At 48.6% G+C, this 20,411-nt stretch overlaps 3 protein-coding genes across 4 annotated transcripts; 2 read left to right on the top strand and 1 right to left on the bottom strand.

Annotated features, from left to right (window-relative positions):
- Positions 1-1,100: 1,100 nt before the first annotated feature.
- On the top strand, positions 1,101-6,216 carry LOC125530401 (mitogen-activated protein kinase 16). Its single transcript, XM_048694801.2, has 11 exons — positions 1,101-1,502; positions 2,448-2,853; positions 2,951-3,081; positions 3,168-3,227; positions 3,678-3,827; positions 4,232-4,387; positions 4,497-4,634; positions 4,719-4,792; positions 4,957-5,058; positions 5,448-5,631; positions 5,845-6,216. Exons 1-11 carry the CDS (start codon positions 1,149-1,151, stop codon positions 5,908-5,910), a joined length of 1,821 nt encoding a protein of 606 aa, XP_048550758.1. The 5' UTR covers positions 1,101-1,148; the 3' UTR covers positions 5,911-6,216.
- Positions 6,217-7,658: 1,442 nt separating this feature from the next.
- LOC125533153 (putative auxin efflux carrier component 3b) lies at positions 7,659-10,544 on the bottom strand. 2 transcript variants are annotated; one of them, XM_048696910.2, is made up of 5 exons: positions 9,314-10,544; positions 8,895-9,159; positions 8,571-8,814; positions 8,361-8,437; positions 7,659-8,070 (listed from the first exon to the last, which is right to left on the bottom strand). In XM_048696910.2, exons 1-5 carry the CDS (start codon positions 10,452-10,454, stop codon positions 8,001-8,003), a joined length of 1,797 nt encoding a protein of 598 aa, XP_048552867.1. In that variant the 5' UTR covers positions 10,455-10,544; the 3' UTR covers positions 7,659-8,000. The 2 variants fall into 2 exon arrangements, with proteins under 2 accessions (XP_048552867.1, XP_087388344.1); XM_087532218.1 differs by having other exon boundaries at positions 8,895-9,115; positions 9,264-10,544.
- Positions 10,545-16,591: 6,047 nt separating this feature from the next.
- On the top strand, positions 16,592-18,941 carry LOC125533154 (DEAD-box ATP-dependent RNA helicase 21-like). The gene has a single exon (XM_087541680.1). It carries the CDS (start codon positions 17,007-17,009, stop codon positions 18,939-18,941), a length of 1,935 nt encoding a protein of 644 aa, XP_087397806.1. The 5' UTR covers positions 16,592-17,006.
- Positions 18,942-20,411: the final 1,470 nt, after the last annotated feature.

The raw sequence follows: 20,411 nt of genomic DNA on the forward strand, positions 1-20,411 counted from the left end.
AGGGCACCAGCCCTACTAGGCCCATGCGCCTAGGGTTTCCACCACGGAGGAGTCCAAGTGGTGGAAGGCACCCCGAGGTGCCTTGGGGGGGAGGGAAACCCTCCCCTGGCCGCCGCACCTAGGAGATTGGATCTCCTAGGCTGCGCACCCCCCCCTTGGACCTCCTATATATAGTGGGGGAGAGGAGGAATTTCAGACCTCAGCCTTTGGTGCTTCCCTCTCTCCCCGTCACGTCTCTCTCTCGTAGTATAGGCGAAGCCCTGCTACTGTGACGCCCTGCATCCACCACCACGCCGTCGTGTTGCTGGATCTTCATCAACCTCTCCTTCCCCCTTGTTGGATCAAGAAAGGAGGAGACGTCTCCCGTCCCGTACGTGTGTTGAACGCGGAGGCATCGTCCGTTCGGTGCTAAGATCATCGGTGATTTGAATCACGTCGTGTTCGACTACATCATCCCCGTTCTTTGAACGCTTCCGCTCGCGATCTACAAGGTACGTAGATGCATCTAATCACTCGTTGCTAGATGAACTCATAAATAGATCTTGGTGAAACCGTAGGAAAATTTTTGTTTTCTGCAACGTTCCCCAACACTATTGATATTGATTTCAGATTGTGAATATTGGTACTTTTTTCTATAAAATTGGTCAAACTTTACGAGGCTTGACTTCAGTCAAATCTTATATGCGAACTAAAAAGGACCGGAGGGAGTACTATGATAATAAATGACAAAAGAGAATAACTAAATCTCATTTTGTAGACATGAAAATTTAAATCAATGATTGAAACTGTTTAACATTCATTTTGCCTTTTGTAAAAGCTATTCATAGAAGAAAAGATTTATAATAATAAATAAAATAAAAACAGGTTAAAAGAAAGAAAGCAGTTTGGGACGTGTTGGCCACCCACGGTCGTCAGTACATCAGAGAGGATTCAAACGGCGTCTCCTCCCTGTAGCACCACCCACGTTCCACCCATCAATCCCCTGCCCAACCGCCACCTCCACGCACACCCCTCCCCGCGCGCCGCGCCCGCTGCCCCCTCCCTCCCTCCCCGCCACCGCCGCGCCCGGGCAGCCCACCCGCCCACGCCCCCCTCCGCCACGCCCGCCGCCCAATGCGCCGGCCCACCCGCGGAATAGGCAGCAGTGTATGGGCGGCCGCGCCCGCTCCCTCATCCGCTGGCTGCGCCACCACCGCTCCCGCCGCGTCTCCTCCGCCTCATCCTCTTCCTCCTCCCACCTGACCGCGCACACCAATACATCCTCCGCGACCACCGCCACCAGCGACCTGCGCGCCCGCTCGCTCCCGCAGCCGCAGGACGATCACGTCGACTGGGAGCAGGAGCAGCAGCAGGAGGAGGAGGAGCTCGCCGACGGCCCCGAGTCCGACCCCGAGGGATACATTGTGCTCGACCGGGAGGGGGAGGCCGGGAGCCTGCGCGTCGCCCTACCCCGCGCGCCCGCGCGCACCAACCCGCCGCCACGCATGGATCCCGGCAAGAAGGTGCGTCCTTGCTCGCCGTGCGCCCTCTTCTCCTTAATTAGTCCCCTTCCCCCGCGGCCCCCTTCCGCCGTTCTCGTTCAATGTCGGTTGCCGTCGATCTCTCCCGGATGAAATATGTTGCCGTGCTGCCGGGATTGCTCTGTTCGCTTCGTGGATTGGGGAAGATCCACCCTTGGGATTGCTCTGTTCTTGCTCCCTTGCCAGTTCTTTGCGGATCTGTTTTCCTGGAACCACCGATTTTGATGTGGTGACGGTCAATGCCAGTTCTTGGATAGTTGTTATACTTATTAATGTCATATATAATAAACTCATAATATTAGCTTGTGCAAACTGCGCCACACATGAATGCCGTCCGTGACAGCCTAATAAAGCGCGGCATTATTTAGGAGCAAGCAGTGTCACGGGAGCCCTGTTTTCGCTGTTCATGTCTCATCAGAGACAAACATGATGCATGGTGGAAGAGGTTATGCTTTTGCTTTTCAATTATTGGTCCTTGTTGACGATTCCGCGTTTGCCACTTTTGGTAGCAGCAGGTAGATATATTCAGAAAAATACACTGTTTAAAGTACCAAATGTTCAACCACTTCGTGATTCATTCAGTCCAAAGTCCAAACCCAGCACAAGCAAGAAGCTGTCTCGAGTGACTTTCCAGTTGTGTGCATGTCTTCTGATCCTTTTTGCCCACCACTATCATTGTTTGTAAGGCCATCAGTATTTTTTTCGGAAAGGGGATTACCCCGGCCTCTGCATCACAGGGATGCACACAGCCATGTAAGGCCGTCAATATTGTTTCGTATCTTTGTGAGGCCATCGGTATCTTCAGTTGAGATGTTCTATCTTTCTTTTTCTCGGCGCGGTTTTACCACCACTGGTAAATCAGTATGTTAGCACCATCTAGCTCTCTGAACTAATGGTGCCAATATGCGCTTGCTCCTTCCTTTTCAGACCTCGGAATCCGAGTTCTTCACGGAGTATGGTGAGTTAAACCGGTATCAGGTCAGCGAGGTCATTGGCAAAGGGAGTTATGGAGTTGTGGCTGCTGCTATCGACACCCAGACCGGCGAGCGTGTGGCCATCAAGAAGATCAATGACGTCTTTGATCATGTCTCCGATGCCACCCGCATCCTTAGGGAGATCAAGTTGCTCCGGCTGCTGCGCCACCCGGACATAGTTCAGATCAAGCACATTATGCTCCCCCCTTCAAGGAGGGAATTCAGGGACATATATGTGGTCTTTGAGCTGATGGAGTCCGATCTCCATCAGGTAATAAAAGCGAACGATGATCTCACACCAGAGCATCACCAGTTCTTCTTGTATCAGCTGCTCCGGGGAATGAAGTACATCCATGCAGGTGATTAGACTACACAAAGGAAATCGATAAGTGTTCATTCAACCTTTTTCATCTCATGTTGCTGTACTGATTGTTTGTTTACATGATGGTTTTGCAGCGAGTGTTTTCCATCGGGATCTTAAGCCCAAAAATATTCTAGCGAATGCTGACTGCAAGCTGAAGATTTGTGATTTTGGGCTTGCCCGTGTATCATTTAATGACGGGGCTCCATCAGCCATATTCTGGACGGTAGCCATTTTAGTAATGTTGAGCAGATAATGTTTATCCTGAGCAGCCAAATCTTGGTTTCTGATGATTTTGCATGCCTTGTCTAGGACTATGTTGCAACTAGATGGTATCGTGCTCCAGAATTGTGTGGCTCTTTTTTCTCAAAGGTGATGTAATATTACCAACAACAATACCCAGGCTATTAAAAAAGCACAATGACCATACTATAGATTTTCTTCCAAAATTGTTGTTTTAATATGATATGTTTCGATGCAACATAGCAATACTATTTGTTGATTTCACTAGTAACACATGTTGATTAATTTCCATTTTTGCAACTAAAGTTCCCTTCCCTTTTAGAGTTGCTACTACAGTTCTCAAATGTCGGTTCAACCTGTCATGATCTGTATTTCATATGTTGCACTAAGTTCTCTCCCAGTAAAAATGCCAAAAAATTGTTACTTGTGGTGTTTTGCCCTCTTCTTTCATATAATCATAGCTGAATGTAGCGACCTGGCTTGGGCGCTAATTCGAACTTGATGATGTACTTTGTTTCTTAATTAATGTCTGTGCATGTTTAGCAAATGCTAAAAGCAGCTGAACTTTGAATTTTGCAGTACACACCTGCAATTGATATTTGGAGCGTAGGGTGTATCTTTGCAGAAATGCTCACAGGGAGGCCACTCTTTCCAGGGAAGAATGTTGTCCATCAATTGGATCTCATGACTGATGTACTTGGCACTCCTTCAGCAGAATCTCTCGCTAAGGTATGCTTACTCCACACTTGTCACCAGCAAGTTAGAACAACAGTTGGAGTTATATATTTTGCCACTTCCTATTTTTCATATTTTCATAATATGCGAATTTCCTGCAAAATTGAACCTTGCATTGATAACTTGTGTACATGGTTATGAATTTATTATTGGCTTGTTCCATTTCTCTCAGTATCTTTTTTGCATCCACGCCCAATACTTACAAACTCTGATTCTCCTTAATATGGTTTGCGTGCTTGGTTACTGAGCTACATGGAATACGGATGTCGGCACGAATTGGCATCAATATCAGCACAATCTCTCGCCATGTTATATATTTTTCATATAGAATGAAATGTAAATTGTGGGATGATGTTTAAACCATATGTCTTTTACACCCTTTTACCGAATGGTTGCAGATACGGAACGAGAAAGCTCGGCGATACTTGAGCAATATGAGGAAGAAGCCTAAAGTTCCCCTTACCAAAAAATTTCCAGGCATAGATCCTATGGCTCTCCATTTGCTTGAGCGTCTTCTTGCTTTTGATCCTAAGGATAGGCCAACTGCTGACGAGGTAGGAATGGCTGAGACCAACTTCTATTTACTATAAAGATATATTACATCTTTGAAAATGTTGGGTGAATCACTGTCCTCAGTACTGAGATATGAAAATGTTCTTCAAGGCCCTGACAGACCCATACTTTAACGGATTAGCAAATTCAGAACGTGAACCCATAGCACAGCCCATCTCAAAACTTGAGTTTGAGTTCGAGAAGAGAAAGTTGGGCAAAGATGATGTCCGAGAATTAATTTACAGAGAGGTACAATTGCTCAGCTATTTTGTGGAGATACAGTAGAGCTGCTGCCCGACTCTGTAGTTAGCTAACAACTTCTACATCTTTCAGATTTTAGAGTACCATCCTCAGATGTTGCAAGAATACCTACGTGGAGGAGACCAGATGAGCTTCATGTACCCTAGGTGAGACCATTATTTTCCCTTAGAAACAAGATTTACTTGTGTTGAGAATTTTATGATGACTATGCTTTACTCTCTTCTGCATACACTGAATTATGCCAGTTATATGTATATGACTGGTTGATGGTATATTGCAAACTCTGATGTTTGTGCATGTATGTTGACAGTGGGGTGGATCGCTTTAAGCAGCAATTCGCTCATTTGGAAAAAGGTGGTGCAAAGGGTGAAAAATCCAGTCCACAGTTGCGACAAAATGCTTCCTTACCAAGGTAATATGCTCTGACCGAGACTTAAATGTATACTTCCAAGGCAATAAATATCTTTATGTAGAATGGGCATGTCGATACTTATGGTCGAAATATTTGTTTTCTAACCAAAATTTCTTTCCTTTGACAACCTTGTACAAATTTCCCAAAGATGATCTGTTTGGACTTGGCAAGAATATTCAACAAAATAAATACTTCATCATAAATATCATATTTGTTTTGCTTTTTGCAAGTTGCTAGAGATTTTAAATCAAATATTTTTTAATGTTAAATTTGATAGAGAATAATGTTTCACATGATCAGATGCTTATATATACATATAAAATGAGTCATCCTACAAATAGACAACCTTTTAAGTTTTTGTATCTAACAATTCTCGCATCTTGTCTCAGGGAAAGAGCAATTGGCAATAAGCACGGAGATAGTGACTACCAAGTAAAGCTGAATGCAGGTGAAAAGCCAGTACATGCATCAGTGACAGATGGAATAAGCAAACCCCTCATGAGTGCTCGGAGCTTACTGAAGAGTGAAACCATGAGTGCTTCCAAGTGTATAGGTGAAATAAAAAATAAAGATGTGAGTTCAGCTCGTCCTTTGTTACTACAGTAAATATATTTGCCCCCTCTTTTCTTACGAAATTGCTGGTATATTTGAGTTCCATACTTGCAGGCTGTCTTTCACCTTTTTTTTTTCCTTTGGAGTGTTTAATTGTTTATATCTCTAAGATATCTATATCTAATTTGAGCAATTTCTTAGTTAATGCTGCAATGTCCATTCAACATTTTCCAGGATGAATACGAGAGCGTGGATGCAGCTGACGGCGTCTCTCAGAAGATCGCTCAACTGAAAACCTGATTTTCGAAGGTTACAGAAGCGATCGGTAGTATATACTATGTACAACAGCATGTCTATAGGCGCTCAAGATCAGAATGATCTTTAACCCAAGCCAAGAATTCTATACAACAAATAAGACCACAAAATCATCTGTTATGGTAACCTTGTTGTGCTGTAATGTAAAATTTTCTACTCGTTTTTTGTACTTTGTCAAAGAAGAACCATGTCTAACCTACAAGCTAGTTCCTCGTCCTTTCCTCGGAGGAGCTGCCATGATCCTGTACAATTTTGTCAATATGAAGTATCACGCCCCTATATTTCTGTTCATATGGTGCTATTCTGATCTTGTAAACCTTCTGCAATCAGAGATGCTCTTTGCCTCTGTTAATTTATGCAAATGTTTGTCTAGAGACGCTCCTTGTGCCCGCTATATATGGAAATGCTTGCCATATTTTCCATTATTACACGTTTCACTTGAGGCGATATGGCAATATTATTTTTCATCGATGGAGTTAACATGTTTTTTGGGGGTAGCCGGTAGTTGTTAGACATCGGTACAAGATTAGTGAAGAAAGTGTCTCTTCACTGGACTTGGACAATGTTGATACATGGTATTTAGTGTTTGTTGTGAGAATTGATCAATTGGCTTTTGGTTAGATCAGATTCAGTGCATGTTTCAAAGCAGGTTGAAGTGAAGGCCAATAGTTGAGCCATGCATCGGTTCCACAGCATCCAACATCATTGGATCGGAAGCTTCAGAAGAAAGAAAAAAGACCTCATTTCTCACCTGCGCTTCCTCCCAATTACTCTCTCTTCTCATGCCCGAATTCCTTGTAATTTCGAAGTGAGAGCGGTGGTTCCTTGGCAGAAATGTGTGGGTTCTTAACACCACAACTTCATTGTTCTCTGATTGTTGACAATGTTGGATGATTCTATTTGTGAATGACCAACATTAGTAGTTAGTAGTTAGGTTAGAAATTTATGGATGAAAAAAGTCATAGGGAGGAGGGAGGGGGGCAAATGCCCTCCCTTCCAGCTCAAGGTGGCAATGCCATTATCTAAACTCGTCGCCAATTTATATGGTGGCCTAACCGACATTTAGTTGCCGTCGAGTGAAGATATGTGATGTATGTGTTAGCTGCCTTCGCCGCCTTCTCCGCTTCATCGCCCTCAGCACTCTCCATCGCATTAAACATTATCTCGATCCTTCTTCTTCTCCTTTGAACAACCATTTTCTATTTCAAGGTAGTGCACGTCTCTTCACTTGATCCAGGCTTCTCCTTGCACTCGATCTAGCCAAGTGTCTGTCAGATTTTCCATCCGCCTCTGAGGAATAGTTGGATGGGCGGCTCTTAGAGTACATGGTCCAATTAGAGCCCGGTGGTGGTTGGGGGGGGGGGGGGGGGGAGGTGATAGGCGAGTCAGAGCATAGCTTATCGATGCCACTTTCCACATTCACTGATCCGATGATCTCCACCCTCCACCTTACAATGCACATGCATCCCAAAAAAATTCATTGGGTCCCGTGGGGCTGCAGGGGATAGGAGACTAGTTTCTAGGATGTGGATGTGTCAACATAACAACGAGCACTTGTGTTTGCGTGTCTTGCCTCAAGGTGGTAATGGGGAATACCCTCTGGATATTGTTAAACCATTCCCACACATGTGGGAATGGGCAAATGTCCTCCTCTCCAGCTCCTCTGATTTCACCATGTTACCGAAAAACAAACATAACTTCTCCTCATCTCTTTCTTAACTGCCAAATATGTATGGAAAACACAACAACTTTGTATACTTAATCCCTAATTAACAAACTATACTAGCCATCGGGGTTTATTTCATGTTACAATAGGAAATAACCGAAGTTCGCTAAACTTCTGTGCTTCAAACATGTGCGAACTGTTTTCTTTGACTCCCACTAATCTAGGCCCATCAGCTTCACGCGCCGCACATCCTTATGATTTGTGAATGGAGGGAATTCAAACTCAGCGCTGCATTTTGCATCTATAGCATAAGAGCAATTAAACTAGGCCGAACCAATCTTGCGTCGGAACCCTTGCGTCAATTTGATCTCCGACGCGGGAGAACATTTCGTTCATGGCGAGTCGTCCGTCATAGCAGCCCAAGGATGATGTAGTAGAGCAGGACGATCGGAAGAGCTATTAGCATGCCAAATATGACCCTGTAGAAAGGCAAAATAGTAAATAAATAAGCATTTGGCGTGAACCTAAATTCTTGACCATATTAGGGCATTCTCCATTTCAGGTATGCTTAGAGTGCTATCAGGTTTTCGTCCCATAATTGGTCTCGGATTAGAATTTTTCCCCAATGGTACGTTTCTCGACGACGCATCGAGCCCTATCCCATTTCCTCTTTTGATTTTGACCGGCGTATTTTTATTATAAAGTTATATGAAAAGATAGAGTAATTCTTATTGGGGGAGATATTTGATACTGATTGTTCTTGGCTTACCCGGTGCACAGAATGGCGGCATGGAGGTTGTACTCTTTGGCGAAGACGAACGGCACGATCCCTTGCGGCAGAGTGGCCTACGTACATACATGGCAACATGTCACGTACGTACTTTGGTTTTTGAGAATTACGTACGTACTTTGTTGGAATTGTCATCGTCATGTATTGTGTTGTACTGGAATCATATATTCGTACGTACCAGCCACGTACCTGGACAACGGCGATGCGCAGCAGCGTGCCTCGGAGGCCGACAGCGGCGGAGGAGACGGCCATGACCGCGGGGCCGAGCAGGAAGCGGACGGCCATGGTGGACGCCGCCGCGGATTTGCCGCAGGCGATGAGCTTGGGCTGCAGGGCCATGAACAGCCCCAGGCTGAACATGGCCATCCCCAGCCCCGCGTCGGAGAGGATGGAGATGGACTTGGCCACGATCGCCGGCATCGTGACGTGGTACCTGCGGCGACGAGTCGGCACGGCCGTCGTCATGACTGATCATCACCGGTCGATCGAAGAAGAAGAAAATGGATCACGTACCGGAACTCGATGAGTGACCAGACGAGGCCGACGACGCTGGCGTACGTGTTGGGGTTCCGGATCAGCCGGCGCCACACCATGGTCAGGATCAGCCGCAGCATCACGCTCGCCGGCGGCTTTCCCACCTCGTCGCCGACCTTCTTCGTCTCATCCTGCTCCTGCTCCTTCTCCGTCGCCTCCGTGCCGGCCTCCAGCCTCTCCAGCGACTCCTGCGCTGCCGCCTCAGAAATGACGCGCTCGACGCCGGCCGCTCCCGTCCGGTTCACTGCAACAAAGTTCACGCTCGAGTTTTTTTTTTAATTTTTGAGCAAAAGAGAGGTTTTCGTTCACGTTCGGCTACGTGTGCGCGTTTGTGAGGTGATCAGATACTGATAAGGCGGGGTCAGTTTGGGGATGTGGAGAGAGACTGATGGGCGTACATCTGGAGGAGTCGGAGTTGGTGGACGTCGCGTCGGAGGGGGTACGCCGGCGGCCGCTTTCCTTGGCGCTGCTGCGGAAGACCGGCAGGCCGCTCACCTCGGACGCGCCGGACGCGCCGGAGCTCCAGTCGAACATGTGCACGTTGTCCTTGGGGTCCTCGACCGGCGCCACGGCCGCCGTCGATCTGCCCCGCGGCGCGTGCTCGTCGTAGCTGGCCGACGGCCTCGGCGTGTGCTGCCGCGACGAGTGCAGCGAGAACAGGTCGGCCGCGCCGAAGCTGGACGCGCTCACCGCGCCGTGCGGCGGCGGCGGCGGCAGAGCAGGCGCGGCGGCGCCGCCGCCGCCTCCCGTGGTCGCGGAGAAGTCGCCGTGGGTGAAGCTGGAGGAGCCCCTGGGCGTGTGGTTCCGCGACGAGCTCACCGAGAAGATCTCCACGCCGGTCACGCTCGACTCGCGCGCCGGCGACGGCATCCCCGCCGCGGCGCCGTCGAGGAGGGAGCGGCGGGAGAGCGACGCCGCGGACCGGCGCACGACGACGCGCATGCTCCCGTCGGGCGCGACCTCGGCCTGCGCCTCGGCGTGGCTGCCGTCGAGCGACACGACGTCCGGGTCGACGCGCACGTCGGCGACGGCGGCGGCCGGGAACCTCCCCGAGATGAGCAGGCGCGCGGCGCGGAACTCGAAGAGGAAGAGCAGCAGCGTGCACCAGATGATGCACTGGAGGACGACGATCTGCACCATGAGGTCGCCGGCGTGGCGGCCGTACATGGCGACGAGGAGCGGGATGCCCATGATGAGCGTGTTGGGCATCGTCGCGGAGGAGAAGAGCGTGATGGACCAGTCGAGCCCGGCGAAGGGGACGGGGAGGCGGGACCACACGGCGAGCGAGGCGAGGACGAGGAGCTTCTGCAGCGTATCGGCGGCGGCGAAGCGCAGGTCCATGGCGTACAGGTTGCTGCCGGAGATGACCTTGAAGGAGAGCAGCGGGACGGCGAAGACGGCGACGAAGCGGTTGATCCCGGCGCACTGGTCCGCCGTGATCACCCCCCACCACCGCACCGAGCCGTACGCCAGGATCATCGCCACGTACAGCGGCACCATCGCCGTCAGCACCGTGTACAGATCATGCCACGAGATCATGGCGCCGCCCAGCTGGCCACGTACAGGACTTGCTCCTCCTCCTCCGACGACGACGATCACCGCGCCGCCGGCCGAGCGATCTTTGACTGGGCGATCAGTGGAGGGATCGATCTGGAGTCGGTTGCATGCAAATCGATGGAGAGCGAGTGGATCGCGGGCAGTGCGGTGTGTCCGTGCTCCTGGGTTGAGTTTTGCGGCACGCGCGGGTGGGGACTATTTATACCGTGGGCCGGGTCTGCATCTCGACCGAGGCCCGCGAGGCATTCCGAACGGTAAATCACATCAAATCCCAAGTGGGTTTTTGCCTCGTGTTTCTTTCCCTCTTTTCATCTCACGATGAAACCTTTCAACTTACAACGTGTTTCTTTAGACTAAAAAATATTTTTAAAAATACAACGCCTTTCTTTCTGCATTTTCGTCACAACGAGCTGTCGAACCAGAAACTGAAATGCTGATAAGGAACGTCTGTTTGACCTCTGCCTTTTCGCGGCTAGATATTTTCTGGGTTTTGCGGTGGGATGCTTTCCGTGTTAATGTATGCATGTATGTTTCTAGGGCATTTCTAAGATGTTGATACTCTGCGTATCTAGGGCATTAGATGCATGCGTCTACAAAATAGACGAAATTCACCATAAAGTTGTATGTGTAGCAAAGCGCGTGATGCATGAGATCTTCCACCGAAGAAGGAACTCATCAATGTAGCCAAAGAATAGACGCTGCTGATTTTGAATCTCAAATGGTAAGTGCCACCCATGCGGCATGAAGCATTCCGACCTTGACGTTTTTTACGACTGAAGTTGTCATACGAAAGTTGTCATCATCGTGTCACTAAACTTATCAGGATCACATGTGTCCGTGCCACATGTGTGGCATTTATCAAGGTCCTTCTAAATTCTGTAGGTAATAAGACTGTAACATTACATATGGGGCATCCTATAACCACAAATAGGTCAGGTGCTCTCTACTCGAAAGTTTGGCTAAGAAATCTGCAACCCTATTTTCAGTACAAATAACCTTTGTGTGTTGTTTATCATAGAAAAAATGGACATCATTCGTTTGCGTTGAATTGTTTTTTTTGTAAGATGTGATGACTGTTGACTAAATATTGCATGAGAAAATTACAGTCAAAACATGAATCTGGGCAGTCAAAATATGCCTTATATTCTGGAACATGAAGAGTATGTATTATTATTTATTAGCTGTGTTTTTCAGCTATTTTGCATCGTCATTTCTATAAATTCTGCCGTTGTGTTAGGATTAGATGATGAATCTACCAAAGGACAGGGAATAGTCATCCATAGTATCTGAACATCTTGAACGAACATTTATAGACTGGAGAGGTATTTTCGAGTATTTGACAAAAACCTACCACATTAGGGTTGCCGTCCTACTGAACTACCACATTAAAAAAAGTGACTGATAACTACCAAAAATTTCTAATTTTGTGACTAAAAACTATCACTTTTCAAAAATGACCAGTTTAGACGATTTAAACATGTTTATGACATGCGGGACCCAAACACGAGCTGATGTGGCGGCAAAGTCAACTCCATTTATTTTGACCGTTACATTGACTGTTATTACAAGTGGGGCCCACCTGTCAGCAGCAATCTTCCTCCTCCTCTCTCTCTCTCTCTTTGGCATTTCCTTGAACACCTCGCGTGCACCCGGGCTTGAGCTCCAAAATCCTCCATGGTGACGCCCTGGCGCAACACCTCCCTGGCGTTGGTTGGGGACTGGAATGGCGGCGCAACCACGGTGGCTGGAACTGTGGAAGCGGCCGCCGAAGCTGACGGAATTTTCTCCGAGGCCGTCGGCGCCACCAGCCGACGCAGCTCGTCGACGACGGCCTCCTTGAGGATCTTGTGCTCGAGCAACTTGGTGCGCAGGAAGGACTCACACTCCTGCAGCTCCTCGACGAGGCACACGAGCTTGGCGGCGTCTGGCGCCGTGGCCGCGTGCGCCGGCTGCACCTGCACGAAGTACGGGAAGCGGGCGACGAAGAGCCCTAGGAGCTCATGTGGGAGCCCGGACCAAGGCAAAGCCTCCTCCAGCTCCTCAATGAGGCGCACGAGTTCGGTGGCGTCTGGCACACCTGGCCGTGCGGGCCGGCTGCACCTGCATGGAGGAGCGGGAGGCGGGTGACGAAGAGCCCCAGGAGCTCATGTGGGAGCTCGAACCAAGGCGAGTACTGGCTAGGTTGGTTCGTGCGTGCTGGTGGCGGTTGTCGCCGGCAGAGGTGACCTCGCCGGAGTGACGCGAGGGGGAGAGGTGGTCGCCGGAGTGGTTGGGCAGCACGAGCTCTCCCGATCCAGACATGATCAAGGCATGGGGAGATCGAGGTGAGCGCCGGCAATGGAGGACGGCGGAGGTAGCTTGCGGGTGCACACAAGGTGTTCGAGGAAATGGCAAAGAGAGGGAGGAGGAGGAAGAAGAGTGATGCTGACAGGTGGGCCCCACTTGTAATAACGGTCAAAATAAATGGAGTTGACTTTGCCGCCACGTCAGCCCTGATGGGTGGGTCCTGCATGTCATAAACATGTTTAAATCGTCTAAACTGGTCATTTTTTAAAAATGGTAGTTTTTAGTCACAAAATTATAATTTTTTGATAGTTATCAGTCACTTTCTTGAATGTGATAGTTCAGTGGGACGGCAACCTCTAATGCGGTAGTTTTTTTTTGTCAAATACTCGGTATTTTCACTAAGTATATTAGATTGTAGTAATGAACAAATTCGTAAGTGTGCCTAGGTGAAAAGCATAACCTTTTCATTTGCCAAGGATTGCGAAAATAATGTTAAATCCTAGGTTTTGATATGCTTGTTAATTTTTGTAAAGGACAAACCAAGTCCTGTACCAAAATAGTTAGTGCTATTTTTTTCATAGGAGCATCCATTTTTCTTATGTTCTTCGAACCAACCTGTGGTTAGATGGTTAGCGGGATAGTGGTATCCTAGTCCATCAGGATTCAAGTCGTGGTGCTCGCATTTCTGGATTTATTTTAGAATTTCCGCCGTCGCGCTTTCAGTGGGAAGAGACGTTCTCGTCGACGACGAGACGCCTACGGTGACTTCGTAAATCTCAAGATGATATGCCGTCTCAGTCTATCGAAAGTGCATATATGGATAGGGTGTGCATGTGTGCGTTTATAGTGATAAGTGTATGCGCGTATGTATGAGTGGTTGCATCTGTACTGTGTTAAAAAAATCAAAGACCATGCACTATATGCATTTATTTCTTGGAGTCTGTTTGTATTTGTAGTAATAGGAAAAGTAGTATATTCATTTTATGAGTAGGCGTTCCCCGAGGACTTTTGATAACATATTGCATTGCCGTGAGCCATGCATGCATATCTGTACGTGCAGCGGCACCACCGCCTGGCAGCTCCGGGAAATGCTGGCAAACCAACGAAAATGGCAAGTACGTAGAACGACAGACGGCCAGTGCGGATCAGATGGAATCCACGCGCCGATGGAAGGATCGATCGATCGGCGCCGCTGATATGTTCCCATCGACATCCTCGTGTTTCTTTCTCTCGTTTCTTCTCTTGTCACAAGTCACACCAAACACGTGCAAAATCGGGGCGGCGGTGCACCGTGCACGCGTGATCCGATGACATGTACTGTATGTGCCATAGAGAGAGAGAGAGAGAGAGAGAGAGGAGCATAGCAGGACGTGCACGTACGGCCGCCTAGAGCATAACGCATGCAGTGTCTGTCGTCGTCACAGGGAGCTGTACGTCGAAGGAGTAACAGGAAACGCTTTGCTGAAAAAGACTAAGAGAAAACGCTAGTTGACCTTTGCGTTTTCGCGGCTATATCATCTGCGTGTTGTTTAATGGGAAATGGATACATACGTATGCTTCTACTTCTACGTGCTTATTGTTTCAGATGCTTGTATTTTTTCAGTGTTATGTCGGTCCTTACGTAACTTGGACTTTGTTCTCCATAATATGAGTGAGACACATCTTACCATGCAAAAAAAATGCTGGTATCTAAGATGTATGCAGACTATTTGATGTGCACTACGTTTTTAAAAATGAACGGCACTCTTTCTTCACTGTCATTTGACTGTCGTTTGTCCGTATCTTTTGTAGCCCATCGCTTTTTCTATCCCCCCTCCCCCCCCCCCCCCTCACACGATCCCCTAATCTCTCTCTCTCTCTCTCAATACACAACTTTTATTTTCTTGAGACAATTTACATGATTCATATCTCTTAAAACAGAATCATCTTTTATATATTTGAATTCTTGGCACCAAGGCCTTTAGAACAAGCTCTTGGATATATTTCAAACACATTTAAATTTAAAAGTTTATATTAACTTATTTCACTTAGTCTATTTCATAGTGCAAAACAACCCCTTTTGTGATTTTCTTGAACAAGACCAGATATCAGTGTGTGAAGCTAATATCTGCGCAGTATAAGTGGAGTTGCTTATTTCAATGAAACTGCTTATGTGTGAAGCTGCTTATTTCAACATTTTTTTTGCAATGAGTGAAATTAGTGCTTTTAGTCGAATGAAATGTGTTTTGGGGAATGAGTGATTTTTTTTGAAAGAAGTGAAATAATTTTTGGAATTGAGAAATATCGATTTTTGGAAACAAGTGATTTTTTAAATGTGTGAAATCTGTTGTTTGACTTTAGTGATATGAGTTTTTGTAATTATTAAAATCATTATTTTCAGTCGAGTCAAAATCATTTTTTGTAAATGGGTGAAATATGTTTTTTGAAGTAAGTGAAATCAATTTTTTTCTTCTGAAATGAGTGATATCTTTTTATTGAAACGATGGAAATCCATTTTTGAACTAGGTGAATCCTTTTATTAAGATTGAGTGAAATGAGTGTTTTCAAATGAGTGAAATAATTCTTTCTTAAAAATAAGTGAAATAAGATTTTAAAATGAGTGAAATAAGTATTTTCAAATGAGCGAAACCAGTTTTTAAATCAAAAATCTTTTCAAAAATTAGTGAAATTATTATTTTTGAATGGGCCAAAATCATTGTTTGGAAATAAGTGAAATATGTGTTTTGAAATGGGTTAACTAAAGAAGCGTGAAAACAATTTTGCAGTGTGCGAAATAGACCGAAATTAAAATAAGATTAGAAGAGTGTTAGCATTGTGGTACATGGCTTCTCAAAGGCTGGCCATGCAAAATTAAACTATGAAGTTACATGCTAGCCATGCTTTCGATCTACGCTACTTTTTATCGACGACCGCTTCTACTTCCCGACTATCTACTGCTTTTGCCCGGCTTGGCGAGGGAGGGGCGATGATAGCGGTGCGTCTTCGTCTTGCTTCAGTGCTCGTAGTCGCTGCTAGTAGCCTACGAATCTTGATGTAATTTTTATTATTTCTGGTGTTCGTTATACTGCCATAATTATGATTGAGGATGAATAAATTGATTTTTTTTAAAAGAGTTACATGTTGGCTCTAACGAAAAAAAAGTTACATGGTGGTTACAGTCTACATGGTGGTTACAAAATCAGTCACTACTGTCACTGGACTGTAACCAACATGTAACTTTCTTTTCCGTTAGAGCCAACATGTAACTCTTTTTATGTAACTCCAATTATGATTGAGGCACTACTGTCACTAGACTGTAACCCTATTATTATGGAATAAAACTTCTATTTGCCCCGCAAAAAAAGTCTCAGTTGACCGAGACTTCATTAAATCTCACTCGATGCTATATGCATAAGATCTTTACATTCAGATCCGTGCAAAAAAATAATCCAATCTTTTTCTTTTTCTCTGTTACTTGACTGAGACTTGATTAAATTTTAATCGACTAAGATCTAGCCACATTCTTACATAATTTCTCTCTTCTGTACTATGTTAAATCTCAATCGACTGAGACCTAGCCACACCCTTATATAATTTCTCTCTTCTATACTGAGACTCGGTTAAATCTCAATCTTCTGTACTATGTTAAAAAAAAAGGAAACTCTTACGATCACCCGGCAGATCGCAGCTTCTATGTCCGGCACCTCCCCTGCCTTACACATGTCCTAGTGAGAGCCCACATACCGTCTTTGTAAAACGCGTTTCTGCAACAGGAGTTATGTTTCTGAAACATATGTAGTGTTGCAATGGTCTATGATGAGTCTTTTTTTAAACGAAATTTTTCTTGCGATTTTTTTCTGCAACAAGACCTCGGTTGCAAAAAATGCAACACAACCTGTATTGCAGAAATAATTCTGCAACAAGACCGGTGTTGCAATAATGAAGGCATGTTTGAGCTCTTGATGCGACACAGATCTGATGGCTCGCGACCCGGCTGGTCTTTTACGCGTAGCGCATCCCTGAAAAAAAAGATACGTGACAGCCAAATATGATAGACATCATGGATTCCTCGCGCGATCATTATGGCCCGCGGTAATCTGCCGCCATTTTCAGCCGTTGACCGTGCCGGATACGAACTCCCCTCCGAGTCGGCGTCGGCGGCTGATCCGCCGGCCTTTATGTACAGAAGAAGAAGCAGCATCGAATCCTCCCTCCCGTCCCGTGCAAGCCGAACACCGCGGCGCGTCCTCTCCTGCCAGCAGCGCCGCCATGAAGCAAACGTTGGACGCCGCGGAGCCGAGCCCGGTGTTCCTCTCCCGCGAAAAACGCCAGCGCCTCGCCCTCGAGCGCCGCCAGGCCGCCGTCGCCGACCAGCGTCGCTCCGAGCTCCCCACTCCGCCGCCTCCCCCTCACGATCCCCCCTTTTCGTGCCGACATTACCCGGACCGGCACCGTGACCGCCGCGGCAGAGATCAGGACAGGGACGGCAGGGAGAAAGATCGGGCGGAGAGGGCGCGGGAGAAGGAGCTCGAGGCGATCAGGGAGCAGTACCTCGGGGGGTCCAAGGACAAGAAGCCCAAGACGGTCGCCAAGCCGCGGGACAGGTTCCGCTTCGACTGGGCGAGCACGGACGACACCAGCCGCGTCGACGCCGTCAACAACCAGCCTCCGCACGGCGCCCTGCTGCTCTACGGCCGCGGCTTCCTCGCCGGCATCGACCGGCGCGAGCAGAAGAAGGCCGCAGCGGCCGCGCTCCACAAGGACGCCGCGGCGACGTACGACGCCCTGGACATGCGCGTGGACAGGCACTGGACGGACAAGCGCGCCGAGGAGATGACGGAGCGCGACTGGCGGATCCTCCGCGAGGACTTCGGCATCTCCTACAGGGGCTCCCGCGTGCCACGGCCCATGCGGAGCTGGGCGGAGAGCGGGCTCGGCGCCGAGCTGCTCCGCAACGTCGACAGGGCCGGGTACAGAAAGCCCACGCCGATCCAGATGGCCGCCGTGCCGCTCGGCCTCCAGCGGCGCGATGTCATCGGCGTTGCTCAGACTGGCTCAGGCAAGACCGCCGCCTTCGTGCTCCCCATGCTGGCATACATCGCCCGCATGCCGCTGCCGACCAGCCACAGCGAGGCGGACGAGGGCCCGTACGCGCTTGTCCTGGCGCCGACCCGGGAGCTCGCGCAGCAGATCGAGAGGGAGACGGTGAAGCTTGCGGCGTGCCTAGGCATCAGGGTGGTGTCCATTGTCGGTGGCAAGTCGGACGGCCAGTCGACCATCCAGAAGCAGGCCAGCATGCTCGAGCGGGGGTGCGAGGTCATCGTCGCGACGCCCGGCCGGCTCCTCGACTGCCTGGAGAGCAGGTACGCCGTGCTCAACCGGTGTAGCTACGTCGTGCTCGACGAGGCCGACAGGATGATCGACATGGGCTTCGAGCCCCAGGTTGTCGGTGTGCTCGACGCAATGCCGTCGAGCCACCTGAAGCCAGAGAACGCGGACGAGGAACTGGATGAGGCGAGGACTTACAGGACGACCCACATGTTTAGCGCCACCATGCCGCCGGCCGTGGAGCGGCTCACCAGGAAGTACCTCCGGAACCCGGTGGTCGTCACGGTCGGCTCTGCCGGCAAGGCCGCGGACCTCGTCACCCAGAACGTGGTCATGGTGAAGGTCCAAGAAAAGATGCCACGGCTCAAGAGGATACTCGCCGACCTCGGGAAGGACAGGACGGCCATTGTGTTCTGCAACACCAAGAATTCCGTGGAGAAGCTCACCCATGACGTGGAAAACGCAGGGTTGTGCCGGGTCACGGCGCTGCACGGAGGGAAGTCGCAGGACGAGAGGATGGCCAGCCTCGACGGGTTCAGGAACGGCAGGTTCAACGTCCTCGTGGCCACTGACCTTGCCGCCCGCGGCATCGATGTCCCGGAGGTCGCCCATGTGATCAACTACGAGATGCCTAGCTCGATCGATCTGTACACGCATCGTATGGGGAGAACCGGGCGTGCAGGAAAGAAGGGGCTCTCGACATCGTTTTTGACTCTGGAGGACACTGACATTTTCTTCGATCTTAGGCAGATGCTTGTGCAGAGCAATAGTCCCGTGCCGCCGGAGCTTGCCAGGCATGAGACGTCCAAGTTCAAGCCAGGGTCTCTTCCTGGTAGACCTCCGAGAAGAAATGGCACCGTCCATGCATACCACTGACGGATGAGATTACCCGCGCGAAAGGAACCGAAGGTGCTTCGCCGTAATGAGATTGAATTTCTGCTAGAATGTGAGGGGTAAGATGAGGTGCAAACATTGCACTAACCATTTGAACCATTTTATTGTCATTTTTTCTGTTGTAAAACGAACATTTGGTTTGACGCAACTTCAGTGTATTTTGGTGGTTGATTTATGCAGGGTTCATCTGATGTATATGATCGTCATTCCGGTCAACATTATATTGTAGTCCTATGAGGTGACTAAACTTTCTTAATAGTTTTTTGTATGCACTTCGGTACTCTATTTTGCAGCTTTTCGCATTCTAAGATTTCGTCAAAAGAAAGGGAGCCAAAAAATATCACAATTACTAAGACAAAAATATCTCAAATGTTTTAACTTTATCTTAATCATCGTGCTAATACTATAATCTACTACTCATACGGGACAATTCGCACAGAGGAGGAGACGACGCCCATGGCCGCCGCCAGATATACGCAAGAACTCGGGTGAGGACTGAGGAGTACCCCTCCACAAATTTCGATGCAATTTTTTTTTTGTTGCGCTCAGTTTGTGGGAGTACGCACTACTGCTGGTGATTTACTGATTTCAGCAGAGACGGTAATGGTGCTGGCTTCCGGCCGCATCTTCCTCTACTCTGAATTTTTGGACAATCACGACAACCTCCTGGCTGCTAAGTACTCCTTCCGTCTCGAAATAAGTGTCTCTCTTACACTTATTTTGAGACGGAGGGAGTATATGCGTGAATCTTGAGCTTTGTGTGCCCTGTCGACTGAAATGAGAAGAGGTGTGCACCGATGGACACAATAATGCCATCAGGTACTCATGTTCTCCATACAGGTCGGAAGGAGGAGGGATCGTAGTCATGATTCACGTGGGATGTATGCATAAGTTGCCTCTCAGTTAACAGTTCTGCATCTCTGACGCCTCTGTTGCATAGTAGATGTTTTTTCTTCTTCTTTTTCTTCATTTTTTTGAGGTTTTTCTCTTCATGATCTCCACGGATTTTTTTTTGAGACAAATGATCTCCACGGATGGCCGGGTGGTCACGAAAGGAAGGAAATCTTCTCGCCCGCGCCATGTCGGTGGGCTTTTGGGCTTTATTTACGCGTACATGCAACGGAACAGAATGAGCCCAAAATAAATTTATTTGCCCCAGCGCCTCCGGCCGGCTCCAAGTACAAGATCACGAGTGCCTCCTCCGCCGCCAGACTTAGCGCCCAAATCGTCCGCCGCGGTATGGACCTACCCGACGAGCTGCTCCACCTTCGTGGAAGGAGAGGCGGCGAGGCCGCGATGGCGGCGGTGATCGGCGACGACGACCTGCTCCGGGAGATCCTGCTCCGCCTCGGCTTCCCGGCTTTCCTCGTCCATGCCGCCCTAGTCTCCAAGCGATGGCTCCGCGTCGCCGCCGACACCGTCTTCCTCCGACGATTCCGCGACCGTCACCCT

This window comes from Triticum urartu, chromosome 1A, assembly GCF_056163025.1.
Source record: "Triticum urartu cultivar PI428250 chromosome 1A, HENAU_Tu73, whole genome shotgun sequence".
Taxonomy (NCBI): Eukaryota; Viridiplantae; Streptophyta; class Magnoliopsida; order Poales; family Poaceae; genus Triticum; species Triticum urartu.